This window comes from Acomys russatus, chromosome 31 (assembly GCF_903995435.1).
Source record: "Acomys russatus chromosome 31, mAcoRus1.1, whole genome shotgun sequence".
NCBI lineage: Eukaryota > Metazoa > Chordata > Mammalia > Rodentia > Muridae > Acomys > Acomys russatus.
This window is the reverse complement of record NC_067167.1, coordinates 7,882,206-7,903,667: the sequence shown is the minus strand read 5'-3', so window position 1 is coordinate 7,903,667 and position 21,462 is coordinate 7,882,206. Positions and strand designations below refer to the sequence as shown.

Below are 21,462 nucleotides of genomic sequence, written 5' to 3'. Positions count from 1 at the left end.
AAGGTGTTACCTTTTGCCAGGCGTGGTGGTGCATGCCTTTAATCCCAGTACTCGGGATGCAGAGGCAGGTAGATGGCTGTGAGTTTGAGGGACCCTGTCTCGGGGAAAAAAAAGATGTACCCTTTACCTTTCAAGTAACAGTTCAGAGGTGACCACCTAGGCATGCGAATAGCTTTGCTCCAAGAATTTATTCAGAGAGGCCTCGTTTCCTTCCAAGTCAGACATCATGGGGTAAGGAAAATCTCAGAGTTTTAAAAGGGCCTAGACTGGGCAGGCATGTCTAGGCTGTGCTGTGGACGGGAACAAGAAAGGGGAGAAGGCAAAGCCGCTGCCTTAGGTAAATCATAGCCATACTGCAGCAGCAGGAGCTTGGTGACACTGTGTCTCAGTGGCTGGTGTGTTGTACCTGAGCAGTCGGGGTTACTACCTAAGAAAGGGGAGGTGGAGCCTTGGTGGACAACTCGCCATTTTCACCTCCCACCTAACAATGACATGCTATGTCAGCATACTTGGGAAGCTTTATGTTTTTATTCTCTGGATTCCAGTTGGTTTTAGTTCCTTTGTTATATAATCAAAGAAAGCTTACAGAAGATAAACTGTACTATCTGTAACTGCACCTCACAGGTCACCTGTGATGAAGGGCTCCTTATATCCTAAACTGCAGTAGAATAGTACTTTTGTGAAATACAATCACAATCACTAAAAGAAATAGCCATATTCTTTTTAAAATTAATTACTTAATTAATTAATTTTGAAATAGCCATATTCTTAGCTGTCCCGTCAGTGTTAGCCTCCTGTGGAGATGGCAAAGTGAACACTCTCAACTTTTACACCTGTCTCAGCGTTTGTCCTCATCTCTCTCTGTCTGGTAACGGGCTCTGAGTGGCCCCTTACCCAGGTGATGTGGTTTCCGAAGTGTTTTCTGAAAGCCTCTCTTGGGTTCATGTGTAGACCATGATGTTAGGTTTTTAAACGAAGGTCTTTTCTCTGTGTTTTAAACTTGATATTTGCTTTTAAGATAGTTTCCTCCTGGAGTACAAATCAGAGCAGGTGATTTGAATGTTCCTGTTTGTTTCCTAGCTTATCTTGTTCGTTTCCCAGCCGAAGCCAAAGCTGATCTTAGTTCTACAGATGCATAAGACCCTGCCACCCCGGGCTGGGAGAGGGGCCCTTTAGGGCCTTTCATATTAAAGCCTAACAAAGTGACATGCTCAAGATCACAGTTACTAAGTGGGAGGCACTGTGGCACAGCCATTGGTCTACAGCAGAAACTGCAGTGGCCTCAGGGGATCTGGGAGGAATCCTGGCCTACCCTTTAGCTCGGGGGTCTTCATGCAGTCATGTGGTCCTGCTAAGAATCGTAATGAGTATTCAATATGTATTTCTTAAATTGCGTGGCATGTATAAAGGTTCTTAGTAAACTGCAATGCACAGAACAAAAATTAAAATTGGGAAGCTATACCTTGTAAAGCTGAATCCACTGAGTTTTCTGGACTCAGTTGCATTTCATGCTGAAGCTGCAATGAACAGGAATTACATTCAATGTGTCCACGTAAAGTGCTGTGTGCGAAGGCCTGGAGAGGAGCCAAGAGTGCATATTGCTCCTCTAGGACCCACGTTCAGTCCCTAGTGCCCAAGTACACTGTGTGTAACTATCTCCAGGGCATCTAATGCCCCTTTCTGGCCCCTCAAGGTACCAAGCATGGATACATGTAGGCAAGCCACTCATACATATAAAAAAAAAGAAATATTTTAAAAATTTTTGTTTATATAAGGATCCTATAGCAGCTGGGGGAAAAATGAAGGTTTTTTTTTTTTTTTTTAAAGTTTATATATTTTTAAAATTTATTTTTAATTTATATATTCACTTTACATCCTGGTCGTAGCCTACTCCCTCTTCTCCTCCCAGTCCCTCGCCCCACCCTCTTCACCCTATCCCCTACTCCCCTTGTTCTCAGAAAGGGAGCCGCCCCCCCTCTATCCTCGCTACCCCCACACCCCAACACATCAGCACTGAGCTCCTCCTCCTCATCCACTGAGGCCAGGAAAGGCAGCCCAGTTAGGGTGAAGTGATGGAAAACAGGCAACAGAGTCCATGTCTTAGCGCCCACTCAGCTTTCTAGGGACCCACATGCAGATCAAACTGCCCATCGCTTACATATGTGTAGAGCTGGAGACCTGCCACAGGGCAGGCTACAGGGAGGGTATGGGGATGTCTCTAGCTGAGCCTCCTAGCAGCAGAGGACATGAGACTGGGAAGACCACCTTCTAGCCAGGCAGGACTTATAGTGGTATGAAGGGAACACCAATCTACTTAGAAAACCTTCAAACCAAAATTTACCCTACCTACAAGATGTATAGAGAGAAAGAAACTGAGGAAATGACCAGCCAATGCCTGGCCCAACCTGAGACCGACCCATGGGAGACACCATTAAGGATACTCTGCTATGTTTAAGTTTGTATTTTAAATAACATATGCATTAAGTAACCGAAGCCATTCTGGAAAACTTTCCTTGTGTCAAAACCTTTTTCACAAGAATAGACATCCCTGCTGCTTTCTTTCCTTCCTAGAAAGAAGTGTTAAAATAATGTTGCTAAGATGCTAATGTTTGCAGTCTAAGAATTTCAGTTAGTTTTGTGGTTTGCCCTGTGCTCCGTGTGCTCTTAACAGTTACGAGGAAGTAAAAGAATGAAGGTCACCATGAAGGACTGTTGGTGTCTGTGTCATGGCGTCTCTTAGAAGATGCATGTGATATTGCTCCCATTATACAAATGGGAGCCTGAAGCGCAGAGCGTAGCTGCTCTAAGTTAAATGACGGGTCTGATGATGTACCTAGCAGCCTACCCCACCAGGATGATGTACCTAGCAGCCTACCCCCACCAGGATGATGTACCTAGCAGCCTGCCCCACCAGGATGATGTACCTAGCAGCCTACCCCCACCAGGATGGTGTACCTAGCAGCCTGCCCCACCAGGATGATGTACCTAGCAGCCTACCCCACCAGGATGATGTACCTAACAGCCTACCCCACCAGGATGATGTACCTAGCAGCCTACCCCACCAGGATGATGTACCTAGCAGCCTACCCCACCAGGATGATGTACCTAGCAGCCTACCCCACCAGGATGATGTACCTAATAGCCTACCCCACCAGGATGATGTACCTAGCAGCCTGCCCCACCAGGATGATGTACCTAGCAGCCTACCCCACCAGGATGATGTACCTAGCAGCCTGCCCCACCAGGATGATGTACCTAGCAGCCTGCCTCCACCAGGATGATGTACCTAGCAGCCTGCCCCACCAGGATGATGTACCTAGCAGCCTACCCCACCAGGATGATGTACCTAGCAGCCTGCCCCACCAGGATGATGTACCTAGCAGCCTGCCTCCACCAGGAGGAGCAGGCTCATAATGGCAAGGTCGATTTCAGCCAGGTCTTTCTGATTTGGACGCCATTGTAGTACATTTTCTTCTTTTATAAAAATGAAATCTTGTGATAGCTTTTAGTTGTTGAGGCAAACCCAAGGGAAAAAAAGGGGTGCATATACTAAATACAAGGTGACAATGACTAATTATGGCCATGACATTCCTTGGGAGGGAGAATGTCGGGGGTTAAAATGGTCAGGGAACTTGGAGTAAGAGTTAAGCTTAGCTTAGAAACTGACTAACGTATAGGCAGAGGATTGGTGTACATAGAGGGGAGAGGGTCAGAGCACAGAAGAGCTAAATGTGAGGTAATTTGTCAGGAACTGCAGACACAGAGGGTGCCTTGTGTGAATAGTATGAGGGAAAACTCAAAAGACAGGGTAGGCCAGCAGCAGATGGCTCTACAGGTAAAGGTGTTTGTTCCCAGAATTCATATGGTCACATGTTAGAAGGAAAGAACCAACTCTCAAAGTTGTCCTATGACCTCTGCCCATGTCCACATGTGTGCGTGTACGTACACACACACACACACACACACACACACACACACACACACACACGTAAAAACATTTTGAAGATAGATCAGAGGGACTTAAATACCACATTGAAGACTTTAGGATTTTTTTTTTTTTTTTGTCTTGCCATTATGCATAATAGAAACCTGTGTTAAATGCCCATCACATGCCAGGCCTTGTTCTAAGTGTATAGATACGTGTGTGATATTAAAGATGAGTGCAATGTCTAAAGAAAAAAATAACTTACCAAGGTCATAGCAGCAATAAGTAGAAGGAGCAGATTGAATGAGTCAAGTTAATGCCAATTCCTGTTCTAATCACATCACCCTATGTGGTTGTAGGTCATCACACCATCCTATTCGGGTTGTAAGTCCTTAGTAAGTCAGACAACCTTGAACAAGTGTTGCCTCCCTCCTGTATGGTTTCTTACATTTAAGAAAGGGCTTGTGATCTGACAGCGATGCTCATTTGTACCACAGCTGTGCTTACACATCAGCCCAGGACACCAAAGAAGTTACTGTATTTGGGCTGGTGGCTTTAGCTCTGCTTACTGTTCTGTGTTCTATGCATCTGCATTTCAGCATTCATCTGACAGAGAGCCTTAGTTAACTTCCTAACATCTAAGCTGTATTAGTTTGTGCTGACTGAATTTAGTACTTTTCAGAGTGTGGTTTCTGAACCACCAGAGGAATAGCATCATCAGTACCCTTGGTAAAGGTGCAAGCCTCCTCCTTCCCCCATACCTGTTGAGGCAGAAACTGGTGGTGAAGTATAACAGTTTTTAATGGCCTCTTGAGTTCATTCATTCATTCATTCACTTTATAGGCTGATCTCAGCCCCCTCCCTCTTCTCCTCTCAGTCCCACCTCCACACCCTTTTCTCCCCATCCCCTTCTCAAGAGAAGGGAAGGCCCCCAATAGGTACCAACCCACCCTGGCACATCAAGTCACAGCAGGATTAAATGCATCCTGTCCCATCAAGGCCAGACAAGGCAGCCCAACTATGGGAAAGGGATCCAAAGGCAGGTACCAGAGCCAGAGACAGCTCCCACTTCAGTTGTGAGGGGACTCACATGAAGAACACGCTGGACATCTGCCACATATGTGTAGACCCAGCCCATGCATGCTCTCTGGTTGGTGGTTCAGTCTCTGTGAGCCTCCATGGGCCCGGGCTAGTTTCCTCTGAAGATCTTCTTGTGGTGTTGCCTGAGCCATCTTTCTAGTTCCGTATTCTAGGTTTCTTATGCAAGGTGATAGGTCGTTTCTTTCTTGGAAGAAAAAAAAAAAATGTGGTGTGGTGCAGACTGTTTGACATTCCCCAGGATCAAATCACAGAAGTAGTGTGCACAATGTATGTGTTTGTTTTAATTTGACAGATCTGAAATGGAGGGTTTCCCTGCCTTAAATAGTTTTAACAACTGCCATACTTACCTCTAGCTCTAGATGACACCCATTGAAACCGCCGCCTTAGGAGTGGTGTTAAAACAGTAAAAGAAAGCCTTTCTATCTGGCATGACAGGGATAGAGTTGACATGGTTATGGGATTTTTCTTCAGGTTGTCAAGTAAAGCCCTTCATACCTTTATGTAGAGAACATATTTATATTTAAAATCAATATTTTCATTAGATGTGTTAATATTTCCATTAGACATATGACTAGGCTGTATCAAAGTTGCCTATGATCTGGGAGTCTTGCCAGAATTGTGCTTGACCCTAGGTAGCTTCTTTTTGAAGAGTTAATGTCTAATGGTAGGCTAACAGAAACTATTTTAAAAGTCTTACAGGCTGTACTTGTTGTTTTTGAAAAATAATGAATGAAGTATAGAAATGTCTTTAACAATAGAATAACACTTGCTTGGCCTATATATGAAATTAATTTGGGAAATGGAGACCTGTAATTTAAGAAGAAAACTAACATTGAATTTTGAGGCACTGCTATTGAATTTGGCAATAATACGAATAATTTTGAACCATAAGGTAAGCACTCAGCCGTCAGAGTGCTGGCTGCTCTTCTAGAAGACCCAAGTGTGGTCAGCACCCACATTGGGTGGCTTACAACTGCCTGTGATGCTGGCTCCAAGGGAGCCAACATCTTCCTCCCTCCACGGACACCTACACACAGCATGGACCAGTTCCCACACTCTAGCCTTACCGCTCAGGAGGGAGCACCTGGGGTTTGCCCTGATTCCCCTTTGCCCCAATACTACACTTTTAAAAGCCCTGATAAGATTCATGCTCCCAAAGACATTTTATTCTAGTGGTTTAAGACAAACTATGTGGTTTTAAGAGAAAAAAACAGCGGACCCAGAAGGCAGTGACTACATCTCCCAGCTCTTCGGTGCCACTGATCCACTGCCCAGTGCAAGGTCCTCACTCTCTGGCCCCCATTTCAGTATCTGTAGAAGTGAAAGATGTGTATGACCCAGAAGCTGTCTTCTAGTTGAAATGTTTTTGTGATTTATAGAAACGTTAAAGCCCTCTTATAGCCACGTCTTTAGCCTGCATTAGTAGACAGCGTTTTGTTTGAACTCATTTGTGCCAAATAATGAAGGCTTTTTTTGCATGCTTGTTCTTGTTTTCAGAAACTCTGTGAAGGCATATTTAAAGTCCTTGTAAAGGATGTCCCAACAACATGTCAAGTGTCCTGCCTGGAAGTACTCCGCATCCTCTCCAGAGACAAAAAGATTTTAGTTCCTGTAACAACTAAAGAAAATATGCAAATACTGCTGAGACTAGCCAAGCTCCACGAGTCGGATGATTCTTTGGAGAAGGTGTCTGAGTTCCCTGTTATTGTGGAATCCCTGAAATGTCTGTGTAACATCGTGTTCAACAGTCAGATGGCACAGCAGCTCAGCCTGGAACTGAATCTTGCTGCAAAGCTCTGTAACCTCCTGAGAAAGTGCAAGGACCGGAAATTTATCAATGACATAAAGTGCTTTGACTTGCGTTTGCTCTTCCTCTTGTCACTCTTGCACACTGACATCAGGTCACAATTGCGCTATGAGCTCCAGGGACTACCGCTGCTAACCCAGATCTTGGAAAGTGCCTTTAGCATCAAGTGGACCGATGAGTATGAATCAGCCATAGACCATAATGGACCTCCTCTCTCACCTCAGGAGACAGACTGTGCCATTGAGGCCCTCAAAGCTCTGTTTAATGTGACAGTAGACAGTTGGAAGGTGCATAAAGAGGTAAGGTTGGGAAGAGTACGCACACCTGCCTGGAATTAAGTGTGGGTTGTTCTTAAAGCTGCACACAAAAGAGGAACGCTTGCCAGGCGATGGGATGTAGGGCTTTGATCCCGGCACTTGGGAGGTAGAGGCAGGGGCATATCTGTGAGTTTGAGGCCAGCCTGGTCTACAAGATGAATTCCAGGACCGCCAGGGCTCTGTTACACAGAGAAGCCCCATCTTAAAAAGAAAAAAAAAAAACAAAAAAACAAAACCAAACCAAAGAGGAATGCTAAATTAGGAAGTGTAAAAAGTCCCCAGATCCCTCATTAGTCTGTTTTCTGAACTGCGAGGCATTTTCTAAGTCGCATTCTTTCAAGGGCTGGAGAGAGAGCAGTTAAGAGCACTGGCTGCTTTTCTGGAGGGCTTGGATTCTGTTCCCAGCACCCACATGGTGACTGAACCATCTGTAACTCTCCGATGCTCTCTTCTGGCCTTCAGGGGTAACAGGCACGTATATGGTACAGACGTACACACAGGCAAATCCCATACGTGCATAAATAAATAAGGCTGTGCTGAAGAAGGGCTGCTGCTTTGTAAGATGCAGGCAGACTCTGTGGAGTTGCCTAACTACTTGTCGTCTTTGAGTGCCCTTTAAGAACAATGTTCAAGTGACAGATTGGAGAGAAACAGTAGCCAACGATAGAGTATTGTATTGGCTGCCATCTTCAAAGTCAGGATAAACCTGATCAGTTGAAATTGACCAACCAAAGCTGATATCTGTTAAGAAGAGTAAAAACCATTAAATGCGCTGTTGTAACAGTCTCCAAGGGTTGCTTTGTGGTGTGTGAGAGCCTCAAACCACAGCTAGATGTTCATGTATACATCAGTCAAGAAAACAGGCTCGTTCCACCAGAAAGTCGGAAGTGTTGTTCTAAACCACTGCACTTGTTTCTTGACTAAGATGGCTCTCTGTAACTTGGACCTTCCAACAACCCCAGCTGAGGCAGAGTTGATAGTCTACATCTGAGACCCTGCAAGAACAAAGTGCTAAGTGTGAAGTTTAGTTCGAGGGAGCCACAGTTTTAATGGAAGTCTTCCCTTCATCAAGAATCCTAGCATTTCCTTTTCCTTTTCATTAACCTTAAGAGCCAGCACAGTTCAGCTCGTGCCTTTGAGGTTAACATTTTGCCCTGCCCATTTAAAGTAATTCTCCCCCATGTTTTTGCCAGCAGCCCACTGGAGAAGGATTACCTCAGCACCGCTATAGTGGCAGCATACAGGCATCTGAGCTGTAAAGTGCAAATAGGTCTGTATTTTGAAAGCAAATATTTGAAGATCAGTGCTAACAGCTGTCTCAGATGACAGCAGTGTAGTCAGCTTCTACTGAGACTTGGCAGGAAAAGATGTGGAAAGCCCACATGCTCCATTTATGCTTTGAAACCAAATATTTGGAAGTGTTTAAAATGTTATGTCTCTGCTTATTTGGTACCTTCTGTGATTATTTTCCTTACACAGTTTGTTTTGGTGCTTTTTAAGATCTCCCTTTAGTTGTACAACGCCTCTGAGACTGTTGGTTTGCCATTGTTATGCTGCACTGTTTGGATGCCTGACAAGATGGCTTCTACCTCAGTGGCTGCTCAGCAGGTTGTGTGTGGGAGGCACGTGGTAAGGATCAGGACACTAAGATGAGCTTTCCGCAGTGTGCTTCTGCTAAGTGACAGTGCGGGTGTGGAGCTCTAGAAAATGTTGATGTAGGAAAGCCTCCCTCAGTGTTCCAGAATGCTTCTTCTCCAAGCCATAGGCTCTCTCCAGAACAGGCCAGTGGTCCGAGAATAGGTTTGTCTATGTAAGCCATGGGGGCAGATAATGCTGCTTTTTTGAAGTATGTGTCATGAATGTGACACTGGGCCAATCCTGAAACTTTCAGAAATATAAACAGTACTGAAAATAGGCTCTTTGACAACCTATTTATAAAAGAATGTCTTCATGTGGCGCTGTATTCAACAGTCGCTCAACAGGTGTTTATAAACAATTGCTAGACATTATCCCAGGCAGTGCAGAGCGCACTGGCAAATGCTAATCGTTGTCTTTGCGTTCATGGACCGTTAGTTTTGTAGGTAGAAATGGTCACTAAGTCAGCAAATAGATGTGTAAAGTTGTGGTTAGTGCCAGGAGAGGAAAGTGCCTGCATGGAGACACTCTTGGAGGTCTCGCCTGGGGTGTGAGGGCTGAGAATTAGCCACCTGAAGCAGGCAGGGACAGACGTTTCCTAGGATGAAACATCACTTACAAGACACAAACCAAAGCACAGAGTGTCTTTTTCTGGGGCACTCACAACTCAGCCTGCAGAGATTTCTCATCCAGTACAGGGAGGCTTGGGGGAAGAGTCCACGTACCTGGAAATCAGTGTCTTCTGGTTTTGTCAGACTAAAGATAATTACTTCAACCAAGTGAACCAGTGGAATGGTTAATGTTTTAGATACCAACCGAAATAAAGCAATATGAAAAAGTTATTGAGAATCCACTTTTAAAATAAGTCATATTATTTTTCTTCTTAGGAAAACAGTGCAGACTCAGGCAGTATAAGAAAATGCCACAGAAGGGACAAAACAATACAAATTACCTGCAAGCTCACCACTCGGAAACAAGCACCGCTTGCACTTCCCAGGCATTTCTTCATTGCATAACATGAATAGAAAGAGGCAGCTTTACAAAACGCAGTCATATTACAGTGCTCATCTCTTCCCACGCTGTTCTTGAGGAACAGTGGTCTTCAGGGCTGAGGGTGTGACTCAAAAGCCCTCCTTAACGTTGTGAGCTCTCCACAGATTGGAGCCTCCAGCTTGCCAAGATAAATTGCTTTTAAGAATAAAGCTTTCACAATGTGTTCCTTCTGGCCTCCGGGGGTGAGTCTCCTAGGTTCCTCGTCTCTATGCTGAAAAGAGACATTTTAGCAAGAAAGAAGGAACCTTTGATAATTTTGCTATTGCCATTGCTGTTGTCTCTTTAGACTTGTGTGGAATAAAAAGGTTCTGCAGCCAAGACAAACTTTTGATCCTTCTCCCTCACTGAGACGTATCTGAGGTGATGAATCTTCTGAAAGAACACTTGTAAGCTTAAAAGCACTTGTGAGTGTAAACAATGCTGATAGGTATAAATATGAAAATAGAATTCCTCATATTTATCTGCCTTTAACAAACCTTACACATTTAACAAACCACATTTAAGCATAGATATATTGAATTTTCTTGTGTGGTCTACATTCCTAAAGTTGAGGGGCTAGACAATTTTAAAAGCTTAAGGTTTTTAAAAATAAATCTTGACTTAATATGTGCACCTGCACTCTTAAATGTAGGGCATCTGTCTTTAAAATGTGTATAGCCCAACAGGTAAAGAAAATAGAGACGCTTGCTTTGGTTTTAGCTGGTTTCGCAGACATTTTTTGATGTCTCCTTTCATTTACATTTGACCAAAAGCAGAAAATTAATGGCTGGGTGTTTCTTGTTGTTTAACAAATTAGTACCACTTGTTCCTGTCCCAGGGTTACATCCCTGCCGCCTGCAAATGCAGCATAGCAGATTAATTTGAGGATTCCTTTCCTTAAAGGCGTCTCATTTCCACATGTGAATTGAGCTGCCTTTTCTCTCCCTCCCTTCTCTCCCTTTCTTAGAGGTAGTCTATCTGAAAGGGTGAAGTGGTTTCTCTAGCAGGGTACATATAAGGTTAGTTCTAGAAAGTTAGTTTTAAAATAATCTTGTCTTTCCCTAGTTTGGTTTCCTCAATAGCTCTGTTGATGGAGCGATTCATATTTCCCAGAGACCCTTGACTTAGCTCACATTCCCTCTCTGCCTGCCCGAGTCCAGGTGCAGTAAGAAAGCTCAGGGCCAGCAGACAGTAGAGACAGACAGGCTGTGCAAACAGAGGAGACGAGTAACAGGTGCTCAGAAGATGTGTGCACCTAGTAGGAAGCACCAGAAACAGTCACTGAGAATGCCACATGGGCTTAGTCTAGAGACTGCAGGAGATGGGAGAAAGGATAAAAAGCTACAGGCTATGCTGTTGAACCGTTTCGACAGATTCTTCTTTGAGCTGGTCTGCACCAGGTTCTGAGTGAGGCACAAATGCAAGGTGGAGCAGCCTGCGCTAACGTAAGTTTAACAGGGAATGACTGCACAGTTGTACCTCATTCCATGGCTGCTGCTGTGTAACACCAGACATAAATTGGTAATTTATAAATACTAAAACTTTACTTTATGTTTCTAGAGGTTGGGGAGTCCCAGATGAAGATGTCATAGCTGAAAAGGTTCCCCATTGTATCATGATGTGATAGAGATGTCACATCAGGGAAAAGACTATAAAAGAGCATGCTGAAGGCTGGGCAGTGGTGGCACATGCCTTTATCCCAGCACTGGGGAGGCAGAGGCAGGTTGAATCTCTAAGTTCGAGGCCAGCCTGGTCTACAGAGTGAGTGCCAGGGCAACCAGGGATTCACAGAGAAACTCTTGCCTTGAAAAACCAAAACCAAAACCAAAACCAAACCAAACCAAGCCAAAAAACGAACGTGGCCGTGACAGGCCTAGAGTTCCTCTGGTGATAGCTTTCACCTGTTGATTAGGGCAGGAGTTCGCAGTAGTGCCCATTTTAGCATTCTTCCTAAAGCTTTTAAAAATTTATACATATATGTGTGTGCCTGTGTGAATTTATACACACGAGGTGCATACAGGCACTCACAGAGACCAGAGGGCTGATATGAGTGCTGGGGACTGAACCTGTGTCCTCTGGAAGAGCAGTAAGCAATCTGAACCACTGAGCCATCTCTTAAGCCCCTGAGCCTATTTTATTTTATATCATTCTATTTTATGTTTTTGAGACTAGGTCTCACTATGTAGCCGTAGCTGGCCTAGAACTCACTATATAGACCAGGCTGGCCTCCAACACATAGAGATCCTTCTGCCTCTGCCTCCCAAGTGCTGGGATTAAGGGTATGTTCTATGATACTCAACTGTAAATTTTATTTTTAAAATTTATTATTGTATGTATGTGTTTTTGTTTTTTTGGGATTTTTTGGTTGTTGTTTTGGGGTTTTTGTTTGTTTGTTTGGTTGGTTGGTTGGTTTTTCGAGACAGGGTTTCTCTGTGTAGCCTTGGCTGTCCTAGACACTCTAGACCAGGCTGGCCTCAAACTCACAGAGATCTGCCTGCCTCTGCCGCTCGAGTGTTGGGATTAAAGGCGTGTGCCACCATGCCTGGCTGTATGTGTATGTTTATGTATGGTAAGGGTGTTGCACACATTCTGCCATGCACATATGGAGATCAGAGGACAGCTTTGTAGAGTTGGATCTCCATCTGTCTTAGTTCAGGGTTTGAACCTAGGTCATCAGGTGTGCGTGACAGGCATTTTTTTTAACCTCCTGAACCATCTCTCTGGCTCTACTCTCCTGGTTGACTAAAAGTTGCTAATGATAGCACGCCTTTAACAAAACTTGTTGAGTTATAGACTAAAAGGGGAAAACAAAGTGTACAGATAAACCTACCAGCACGCAGTTGACTGTTCATGATACCTGGAAGTAGAACACAGAAGTGGATTTTTAAAAGAGAAATGGTACTAGTTCAAATGGACGCAACAATGGGTTTCAATCCTTACTCTATATCTTATACAAAAAAACCTAACCTGAGTTAGAAAAGAGACCTAAATACATCAAATTAAATACTAAAGCTTATAGGAGACTTTATGACTTTATCTCAAACAACTCAAGCGTTTCTGACATAAGCAATGACTTGTAAAGAAGACAAAATAAGGACCAAACCGTAACAGAAAATTTAGCAATTGGTCTTCATTAAAATAAGTTTTGAAGATGTTTTAAGGAGAGGGACTCACTCCTAGAAGCCTAGTGCTCAGGAGGCGGGATTCAGTCCAGCCACGGGCACAGTGAAGGAGAGAGCGGCCGCACTTGGGTGCCCTGAGCACATGGAGAATGCTTACAGATTTGTGCACATGGTCTTCCCAACAGGACTTTGGGTGACAGGCTTGGACAGGAACTGTCCAAAGAGCTGCACAAATGCCAGGGAACATAGGCAGAACTGTTTGACTCTGTCATCTTAATGTGATATTCAAACCAAGAAACTACCACATGCCTATGAAGTGATTGTGCCGTGCAGAAGATGTTGCTAGAATTGGCTGTGGAAGGTGCATCCTTCTTTTTGAGGTGTTGGCTAGTTGTATGCTTGAAAATACTGCTTGGCAGTGCTCTCTAAACTTCAGAATCTAAAGTGTGACATGTATACAGTCCTTATGACGCAACCTTCCCTCTCCTGGGTATGAACCCAGTACATTCCAGACAACGTATGACCGGTATGTTTATGGCAGCAGTCTGCAGAATCCCCCAAACAGGAAACAGTTAAAGTGTCCATTGAGAGGAGGATGGATATGTACATTGTGATGTAATATATTCAGTGAACTCACATTATATCAGCGCTCTTTTGGAAAAACTGCGATATGCATTATGATATACGTGCATGTATACGGCGGCCAGAGGTTCGCGGTGGTTGGCTCCTCAATCACTCCCCACTTTGTATGTTTGAGGCGGGGTCTCTCACTGAGCCTGGAGCTCACGTTATCCACTGAGCCATCTGTCCAGCCCCAGTAATCCTTCCGCACTGTACCCAGTGTTTTTTTCTTATCTGTAGTGAAGGCCCCAAACTTTCTCATGGCATTGCAGACCAGCGACAGGTAAGCTGTCAAGCACCAGAAAGAACCAGTGCAACTGGGTACGACATGGATCAGTCTCAGGACTAGAGAGACTGGGAGTCTGTGTTTTGTGGTTCCAGTCATACAAAGTTCAGTGGCAACAAAACTCACTAATGTGGTATTGGACATTAGGGCTCTCGAGAATGCCCTCTGTGGGACCAGGAAGTTCTGGAGTTCTTAGTCCTGGCGTTACGCGACATTTGTGCTGGTCATTTTGTGGAAAGTTATTCAGCTATACTCTCAGAAATTGGGCCGTTTTCTCTCTGTATATTATACTTAACACTTGGATTAGAATTTATTGTTCACCTATTTAACATACGCCTTTTGCCTTCATGATGATAATTAGTGGAGGAAACAAAGTTGAATTAAATGTGTGAAGTTACAAATTGAGATTTCACAAAAGAAACTTTAACAAGACCAAATAAAGGAGCTTCTTGGTGGTAGAAAAGGAATTATCAGGAATTATCAGACAGCCCAGGTTCAGAAGTTGCTCTGAACAGGGATGGACAGAGACTTAGATATGGGCCAAGGGGACATTTAAGACAGAAAATACAGTTTGGGAAGAAGTGGTGGGAGAGGAAGGGAATGGGGTAGAAAGCGGTGTTTGCAGTTGCAGCCTGGGGAGAGACCACCGTGGTTAGTTTTGTAAGAGGCTTGTCCTGGTCATCGTGAGCAGAGTTTGGTACCTCTGTAATAAAGGACTGCCTGGCTTAAAAGGAAGCACAACAGGGTGTGGTAGTGTGCACCCACAATCCCTAGCAGTGAGCAGGAGCAAGGCAGGGGTGTGAGTTCAAGGACACCTTGGTTTACATAGTGAGACCCTGTCACAAAATAACAAGATGTGGAGACGTGGCTCAGTGGCACAGCAACCAGGGGCCTATCCCGGGTTTCAGAGCCAAGCAAGAGAGCATGGGATCTTACCAGTGGCAATAGTTCAGTTTGACATAGGTTTCATGTGCTTCATGTAGTTTAGGGCAAGTAAGAGTATACTTATTTACAAGAGAATTTTCACTCAAGTAGTGGGGATGGATGGTGAACGCAACAACTTGTATTCCTGCCCTGCAGGTTCTAGCGCCCTTGGTTCCCCCTGGCCCTCCGTCCTCTTACCTTCGCCAGCCCCCTTCACTCCCACGGTGGATTCTTCGCCACACCTCATTGCAGCACTAGCAGTCACACTCCATTTCCTTTCTTTCCCTCACTTCCAGATCTTAGTCACAGTTTTAAAGTGCTGCTGTGCAGACCATTTTCTTTAATTCTCACAGAACTTTTGTGTTCGTGGTAATGTGTGGGAGGGAACTGAAGCTCAGCAGTGCGGGGCTGATGTGAGGTCACGGCCTAGGCCCTTGCTGGACTCCCAGTGCAAGCCCGTCCCACTTTATGCCTGAGGCCTCCATCTTTCCCCATCCGTATGTGATGTGTTGTTCAAAGGATTTTCAGCTGTCGTATGATAGTGACAGTGTGTCCTTTTGTTTGTTAGGGTCTGTGAGAGGAATCGTAGGAAGACTGAATTCTGTATGTGCGCAGGCATGATCAGTGCGCGCATTTCGCTTTAGGTGAACATAGTTGTATACTAGGAGCTTTTAAAAATTAATTGCTTTTGAAGTAACTCTAAGGCAGGCGAGTTAGAGATGCGGGGCGAGACCCTGTCTCAGTAAAGAAAATAGAGAGCAATGAAGAAAGACAGCCGACGTCCACCACTGGCCTATGCACACATGCACACACACATCACATATGCGTGTACATCACACACACACACACACACACACACACACACACCCAAAAAAGAAAAAAAAAGATGGTAATGGCCCAAGATCTTGTTATAGATATAAAGGTGCCAAAGATAAAACAAATGATTATTCAGAGCTTGATTTATTTTTCATTGTTAGTTTCCTTCTCTTTGGTTCTGTGTCTTTAGTTCACTGCCAGTGAATAAGTATTGGGAAGGTTCTTACTGGGGAGACAGTTCTGATCATTTGTCATAGTCATGTGGGACCTAAGAGATGAAAAAGATGGATGAAAATGAAAGTGGTGGTCATCCATGGTGATATATACCTATTGTAAGCTCAGTATATTTGAGAGGCAGAGGTACAAGGCTTACAAGTTCAAGACCAGTCTGGGCCACATAGCCAGACCCTATCTCAAAAAAAAAAAAAAAAAAAAAAAAAAAAATTATTGTACTCATTACTTTTTTTTTTTCCGTTCTAAGAGAATGCCGTTTAATGAGGAGGGGCCCTGTACTCATTACTTTTGAAAGCTAAGAGATGAAAGAATTTTACTAAAAATGGACAACTAGTAATAAAAGAACTCTCTCAATATAGCTTACATTTGTCCAAACTTAGGTTAGTAAACTGGCATGGTATAATACAAGGAACAAAGGAGTCTAATCTGTCTGGAAATGAAAAATTCTTAAGTGGAATTGAATTTTCTGAACAATAAAACAGGGTAGCTAGGTCAATACCTACTGGCCCTGGCCGTTGCTGCAGGTGGTCGCGCTCTTCATGTGAAATGGAAACAGTTTGTTTATTGCTTTGGAAGTGTTGGAGTGCCTTGCCGCCTCCCTGTATGGCAAAGGAATGTTTGGGAGCAAGTGCTGCTTGTCAAGGCTTCCGACCACCAACGTCTCTCCTCCTCCTCTTATTTACCACAGAGTGACTCTCATCAGTTCCGTGTCATGGCAGCTGTCCTTCGCCACTGTTTACTAATCGAAGGCCCAACTGAAGACAAGACGGAAGAGCTGCACAGGTGGGTGCCCTTGGTGTTGCTATCTCGGCGAAGTGCACCGTCTATCCCTGCTGTCTCAGGGTATCTGTTCTTGATGGTTGGTTATGAGCACAAGAAAGTGAAAGTACTGTACTGAGTCAGGGAAGCTAGACCCACGCCTGCGTGTGAGGCCTGTGCGCTGTCCGCTTTGACTCCGTTATGGTGAGCTCCGTAAGACTCTCGCATTTGTTGTATTCAACAGGAAAACCCAGCATCGTGGTATCACGGCTGTTATTGATCCCTTTGAGATTAGGTCCCGGACCGGGAGTGTCACTAGTGGTAGGTAGAGTGTTGGCCTACCAGGTATTGAGCCTTTTTTTTTTTTTTTTAAAGGAACTATTTTTATCATCACACCAACCTTTTTCTTTTTTTTCAAAAGGTAAGAAAACTGAAGTCTCCTTATTACTAAACTCAACTAATATTTTCATTATTTCATTTTAAGGGTATTTAACAAAAAGGTATATCCTATGTAGTAATCATTTAAATAAAAAACAACAACAAAATAAGAATAGTGTCTCCTATTAAAATATATAAGATAAGGTTGAGGAAGGTGGCTCAGTGGGTAAAAGTGCTTGCCATTAGACCGTGAGGATCTGAGTACAAATGCCCAGATTTCATACAAAAGCTGGATGCAGTAACAAGAGTGTTTGGAACCCCAGTGCTCTTCTGGGGGAAATGGGAGGTGGAGACAGAACCTCATGGGCCAGCTAGTGTGATGTATGCATCAGGACACCAGAGCCATGTCAGAACAAGGTGGAAGACAGGGACCAAGGTCACCTGAGGTTATCTTCTGACCTTCCCGTGGCAGCGGCCATATTCACACACACACACAGCAGTGCACATACAGCGCTCTCTCTCTCTCTCTCTCTCTCTTTCTCTCTCTCTCTCTGTCTCTGTCTCTCTCTGTCTCTGTCTCTGTCTCTCTCTGTCTCTCTCTGTCTCTCTCTGTCTGTCTCTCTCTCTCTCTCTCTCTCTCTCTCTCTCTCTCTCTCTCTCACACACACACACACACACACACACACACACACACACACACACACACAGAGTTATAAAGGCCCTTCCAGTACGTAACTTGACTGTTGGAGACATTAATGGCATGCTGTTCATCATTCTCTGGGGCTTGGCGTGGGCAGCTCCGTGCAGTGTTTGTCTCCTGTGCACAAGTCCCTGGGTTTAGTTCCCAGCACTGAAAATACAGATTACTGTTCTCTGAGAGCAGCCGAAGAAGAGTTAATGACATTTCAGTGCTCTTACCTGCTGTACATTAGGTTTGTAATAACAAAACATTTGACTTCAGTATAAGAACTATATTCTGTAAGACTACAAATGGCGGCCACGCATGGTGGTACACACTTTTAATTGCTGTACTTGGGAGGCAAAGGCAGGTGGATCTCTGTGAGTTCAGGTCCAGCCTGATCTACAGAGTGAGTTCCAGGATAGGCAGGAGTATTACACAGAGAAACTCTGTCCCCAACAAAACAAAACAAAATGAAAATACAAAACCAACCAACAAAACAAAGGCATGTTAAATTGTATAGAGGTACAAAGAAATAACGTAGGCATCCACTCTGCTTTGTAAAGAAGTTAACATGAACTTTTCTATTAAGTTACCTGTGGGCACTTAATAATTTCCAGATATGTCTTAATTAAAAACTGTATAAAAGCTTAGAATAAATTACACAACACGCTAACCCTTAGCTGTTATTTTCAATCAAATCTATATTATTTTACTTATGTGGAGTAATATACTTTACGTCACGCTGAGTTTATAGGTAGATTATTTATATACACTCTCTACCCTGTATGTAGCCCTTCAAAATGTTTTCTTCATGATTGGTGAGGGGGGCTAGGGGGGTGCCATGATGCAGCGCTCCAGCAACACTGCAGAGGTGAGGGCATGGGCATGCTGTGTCCAGTCAGCCTGACTGTGTGCTGTGAGACACCGACTCTAAAAGCATCGAAATGTTTTCCTTCGCCACAGATCAAACAGTCCTTTAATTTTCTGGAGACAGTGCCCACATTATCTGCAATAAGTCACATCCTAAATGACGGCATTAAGCATTTTTACTCTTTATGGGTTTTTTTCTATAATTAAGAGACACTAACAATTCAACATCAAAATTAAAGGTGTTTTTATTTTAAAAAAAGCTTAGTGCATTGATTTCTATTTTTTCTTTCTTTCTTTTCTTTTTTTTAAAATCATATGCCCAAGGTTATATGGAGAAAGAATTCTGGTGGGCACCACTGTGCTAGCCACACATAGCTCTGCCAGGATTTTCCCAAGGATGGATTTCAAATCTTTTTTTCCCTTCTCCTCTTCTTTTTAAAAAAATTTATTTAATTTTTATTTTATGTGCATTGGTATAAAGGTGTCAAATCCCTTGGAACTGGAGTTACAGACAGTTGTGAGCTGCCACGTGGGTGCTGGGAATTGGACCCGGGTCCTTTGGAAGAGCAGACAGTGCTATTAGCCACTGAGCCGCCTCTCCAGCCTGGACAGTGCTTAGTATGAGTCAAGAGAATCAACCTACAGACAGTGTTCAGATTTTTAAAAAGTAATCAAATTTCTTTACCTTTATGAGACTCACATGGCCTTTTAAAATCTGTCCCTTTATTTTATCTAAAGAGTTACTTTGCTTAAATCCATTAGCTACATCGTTGAGTATAAATTTGTATCTGAGAGCACAGCCAGGATTATGAGTAGTTCTCAGAGGCACTCTGGAGATTAGGCTTGCTGCTGTCTTAGCAGTTTGCCTATGGTGGCCTTGTATGCCCTTTTAATCAGAAGAAAGTGATTAGTATCAGGGTGAGCAATGATGACATCCAGGTTAATACACACACACACACACACACACACACACACACACACACACACACACACACACACAGAGGGGGGAGAGAGGGAGGGGGGGGGGTGGGAGGGGAGAGCTGCTCCAATGTCAGGAGCTACTGGGGACCTACTAGAGCTGTTAAATCTGTGTCGTTGCAATGACCTGAAAATAGTAATTATATAAAACTGTAAGGTGCAAGGCATAGATTGGATATTTAAAAATGATACTTAAAAGTCACCTTAAAAAAAAAAGGTTTATTTGTTATTTATACAGTATTCTGCCCACATGTGGGCCTGCCCGCTACAGGAAGGCACTGGATCTCATTACAAATGATTGTGAGCCACCATGTGGTTGCTGGGAATTGAACCTGGGACCTTTGGAAGAGCCGAGAGTGCTCTTAAATTCTGAGCCATCTCTCCAGCCACTCTATTCTTTTTCTTTTTTAGGTATTGTTTTTATTAATTTGAGAATTTTATACAATGTATTTTGAGCATATTCACTACTGTCCCTGTGTATTTCTTTACAGGGTTTCTTTGTGTAGCCCTGGCTATCCTAGAACTCTCTCTCTCTGTAGACCAGGCTAGCCTCAAGCTCAGAGATCTGCTTGCTTCTGCTTCCCAAGTGTTGGGATTAAAGGCATGTGCCACCACTGCTCAGCTCTGTGCCCTTTTTCAGCGCTTCGATTTATTTTAAGAAACACTGTGGTGACACAGGTAGTACTGGGCAGGTAATGTGTGGTGTGCTAATGAGACTCCGTGGCTTCCTGGCCCTGGCCCTTCCTAAGCTCTTAGCAGCAGCTCCATCTACTGTTTCTTCTGTTAAAAGCGTAGTAACTTTTAAATGTAAGATTTAGTCCAAAAGTTTTTCATCGCTTCTTGAATTTTTAATGTTTTATCTTAGAAATTTATTTTTGTGTTTACCCTTTGATCATATAAAGATACTTGTTTTCTGATAGTCTGTATTTTTCCCCAAAGCCAGAAATCCCATTCATATTGATGATAAAGATACTTTAGAAATGAGAACAAGAGCGAGCCTGACAAGTTAGTTTCTGGTCTGTTCCTCTGTAAGTCTGCAGCATTGCGTTCATGAGAGAGGTGAAGAAGGCGAGGCATGATGAGTGGGTTAGCCCCACGAGGCCTGGCCTCCGTTTTCAGTCTCAGCTTTCTAAGCAGCGTGTCTGTTCTCAGCAGCTAGGTCATTATCAGCACTGTGATGTCCTGTTTCTATTCCATCTGCGCCGTAGCAGCACCCCTCCCCGGGGTCACTGCACTCACCGTAGGGACTTAGGCCCCAGCCTGCTTCCTTAGGCTTATGTGGAAGTAGACAAGGGCAGCCTCCAGGCTGCAGGAGGATGACACCTAGACTCAGCGTGGTTGTTGTAGGTGCTCAGTTCTGGTTTCTTCTTAACACTGTATCAGCACATGCTCACCCATGTCTTTGGTCTATGTTGAGTGAATTTTTGTGTGTGGTGTACAAAATCCTCTTCTTTCATTTTGTGTGTTGGATATACAGCTTCAGCCACCGTTTATTGAAAAGGCTTTCCTTTCCCTATTGCTCTCCGTACTTGTATGCACATGTACGTGTGTGTGTGTGTGTGTGCGTGCGCGCGCGTGCGCAGACACACACACCAGAGAGAGACAGAGAGAGTGTTTGTGTGAGTTTCTGGATTCTTTATTTATTGGCATTGGTTTGAGTATCCTTAGGCCATTTGTATACCTTTCTGCTTGAAGTAGCATAGTCAGTTTTCACACCAGGCAGCATTATCCTCCAGGCTTTCCTCTTGCAGGATCGTTCAGACTGTTCAGTCTCCTGACGTTTTATATGAGTTTAAAGGTGATGTTTTTAAATGTTCTATAAAAATACCAGTGAGATATTGGTAGGAATCATCTTGAATTTAGAATATCCAACTCCTAACACTATTGTCTCCTAATCACGCTTTAAATTAAGTATTTGAAAATGAGCTGATTTTTATGTCTACTTATATTTATTTGTTAGTAAGCACTTAACCAT

The 21,462-nt window shown here is 43.7% G+C and overlaps 1 protein-coding gene across 7 annotated transcripts in view; it reads left to right on the top strand.

Moving 5' to 3' along the window:
• Nucleotides 1-21,462, top strand: part of Ric8b (RIC8 guanine nucleotide exchange factor B) — a 97,997-nt gene that overhangs the window by 24,547 nt on the left and 51,988 nt on the right. For all 7 annotated transcript variants that reach the window (XR_007830058.1, XR_007830056.1, XR_007830057.1 and 4 more), the window contains exons 3-4: nt 6,524-7,132; nt 16,509-16,603. Coding sequence is in view for 4 of the 7 variants with exons in the window: in XM_051139938.1 (XP_050995895.1) it covers nt 6,524-7,132; nt 16,509-16,603 (704 nt within the window). In the remaining 3 variants the exon portion in view is untranslated. The remainder of the gene's footprint in view (nt 1-6,523; nt 7,133-16,508; nt 16,604-21,462) is intronic.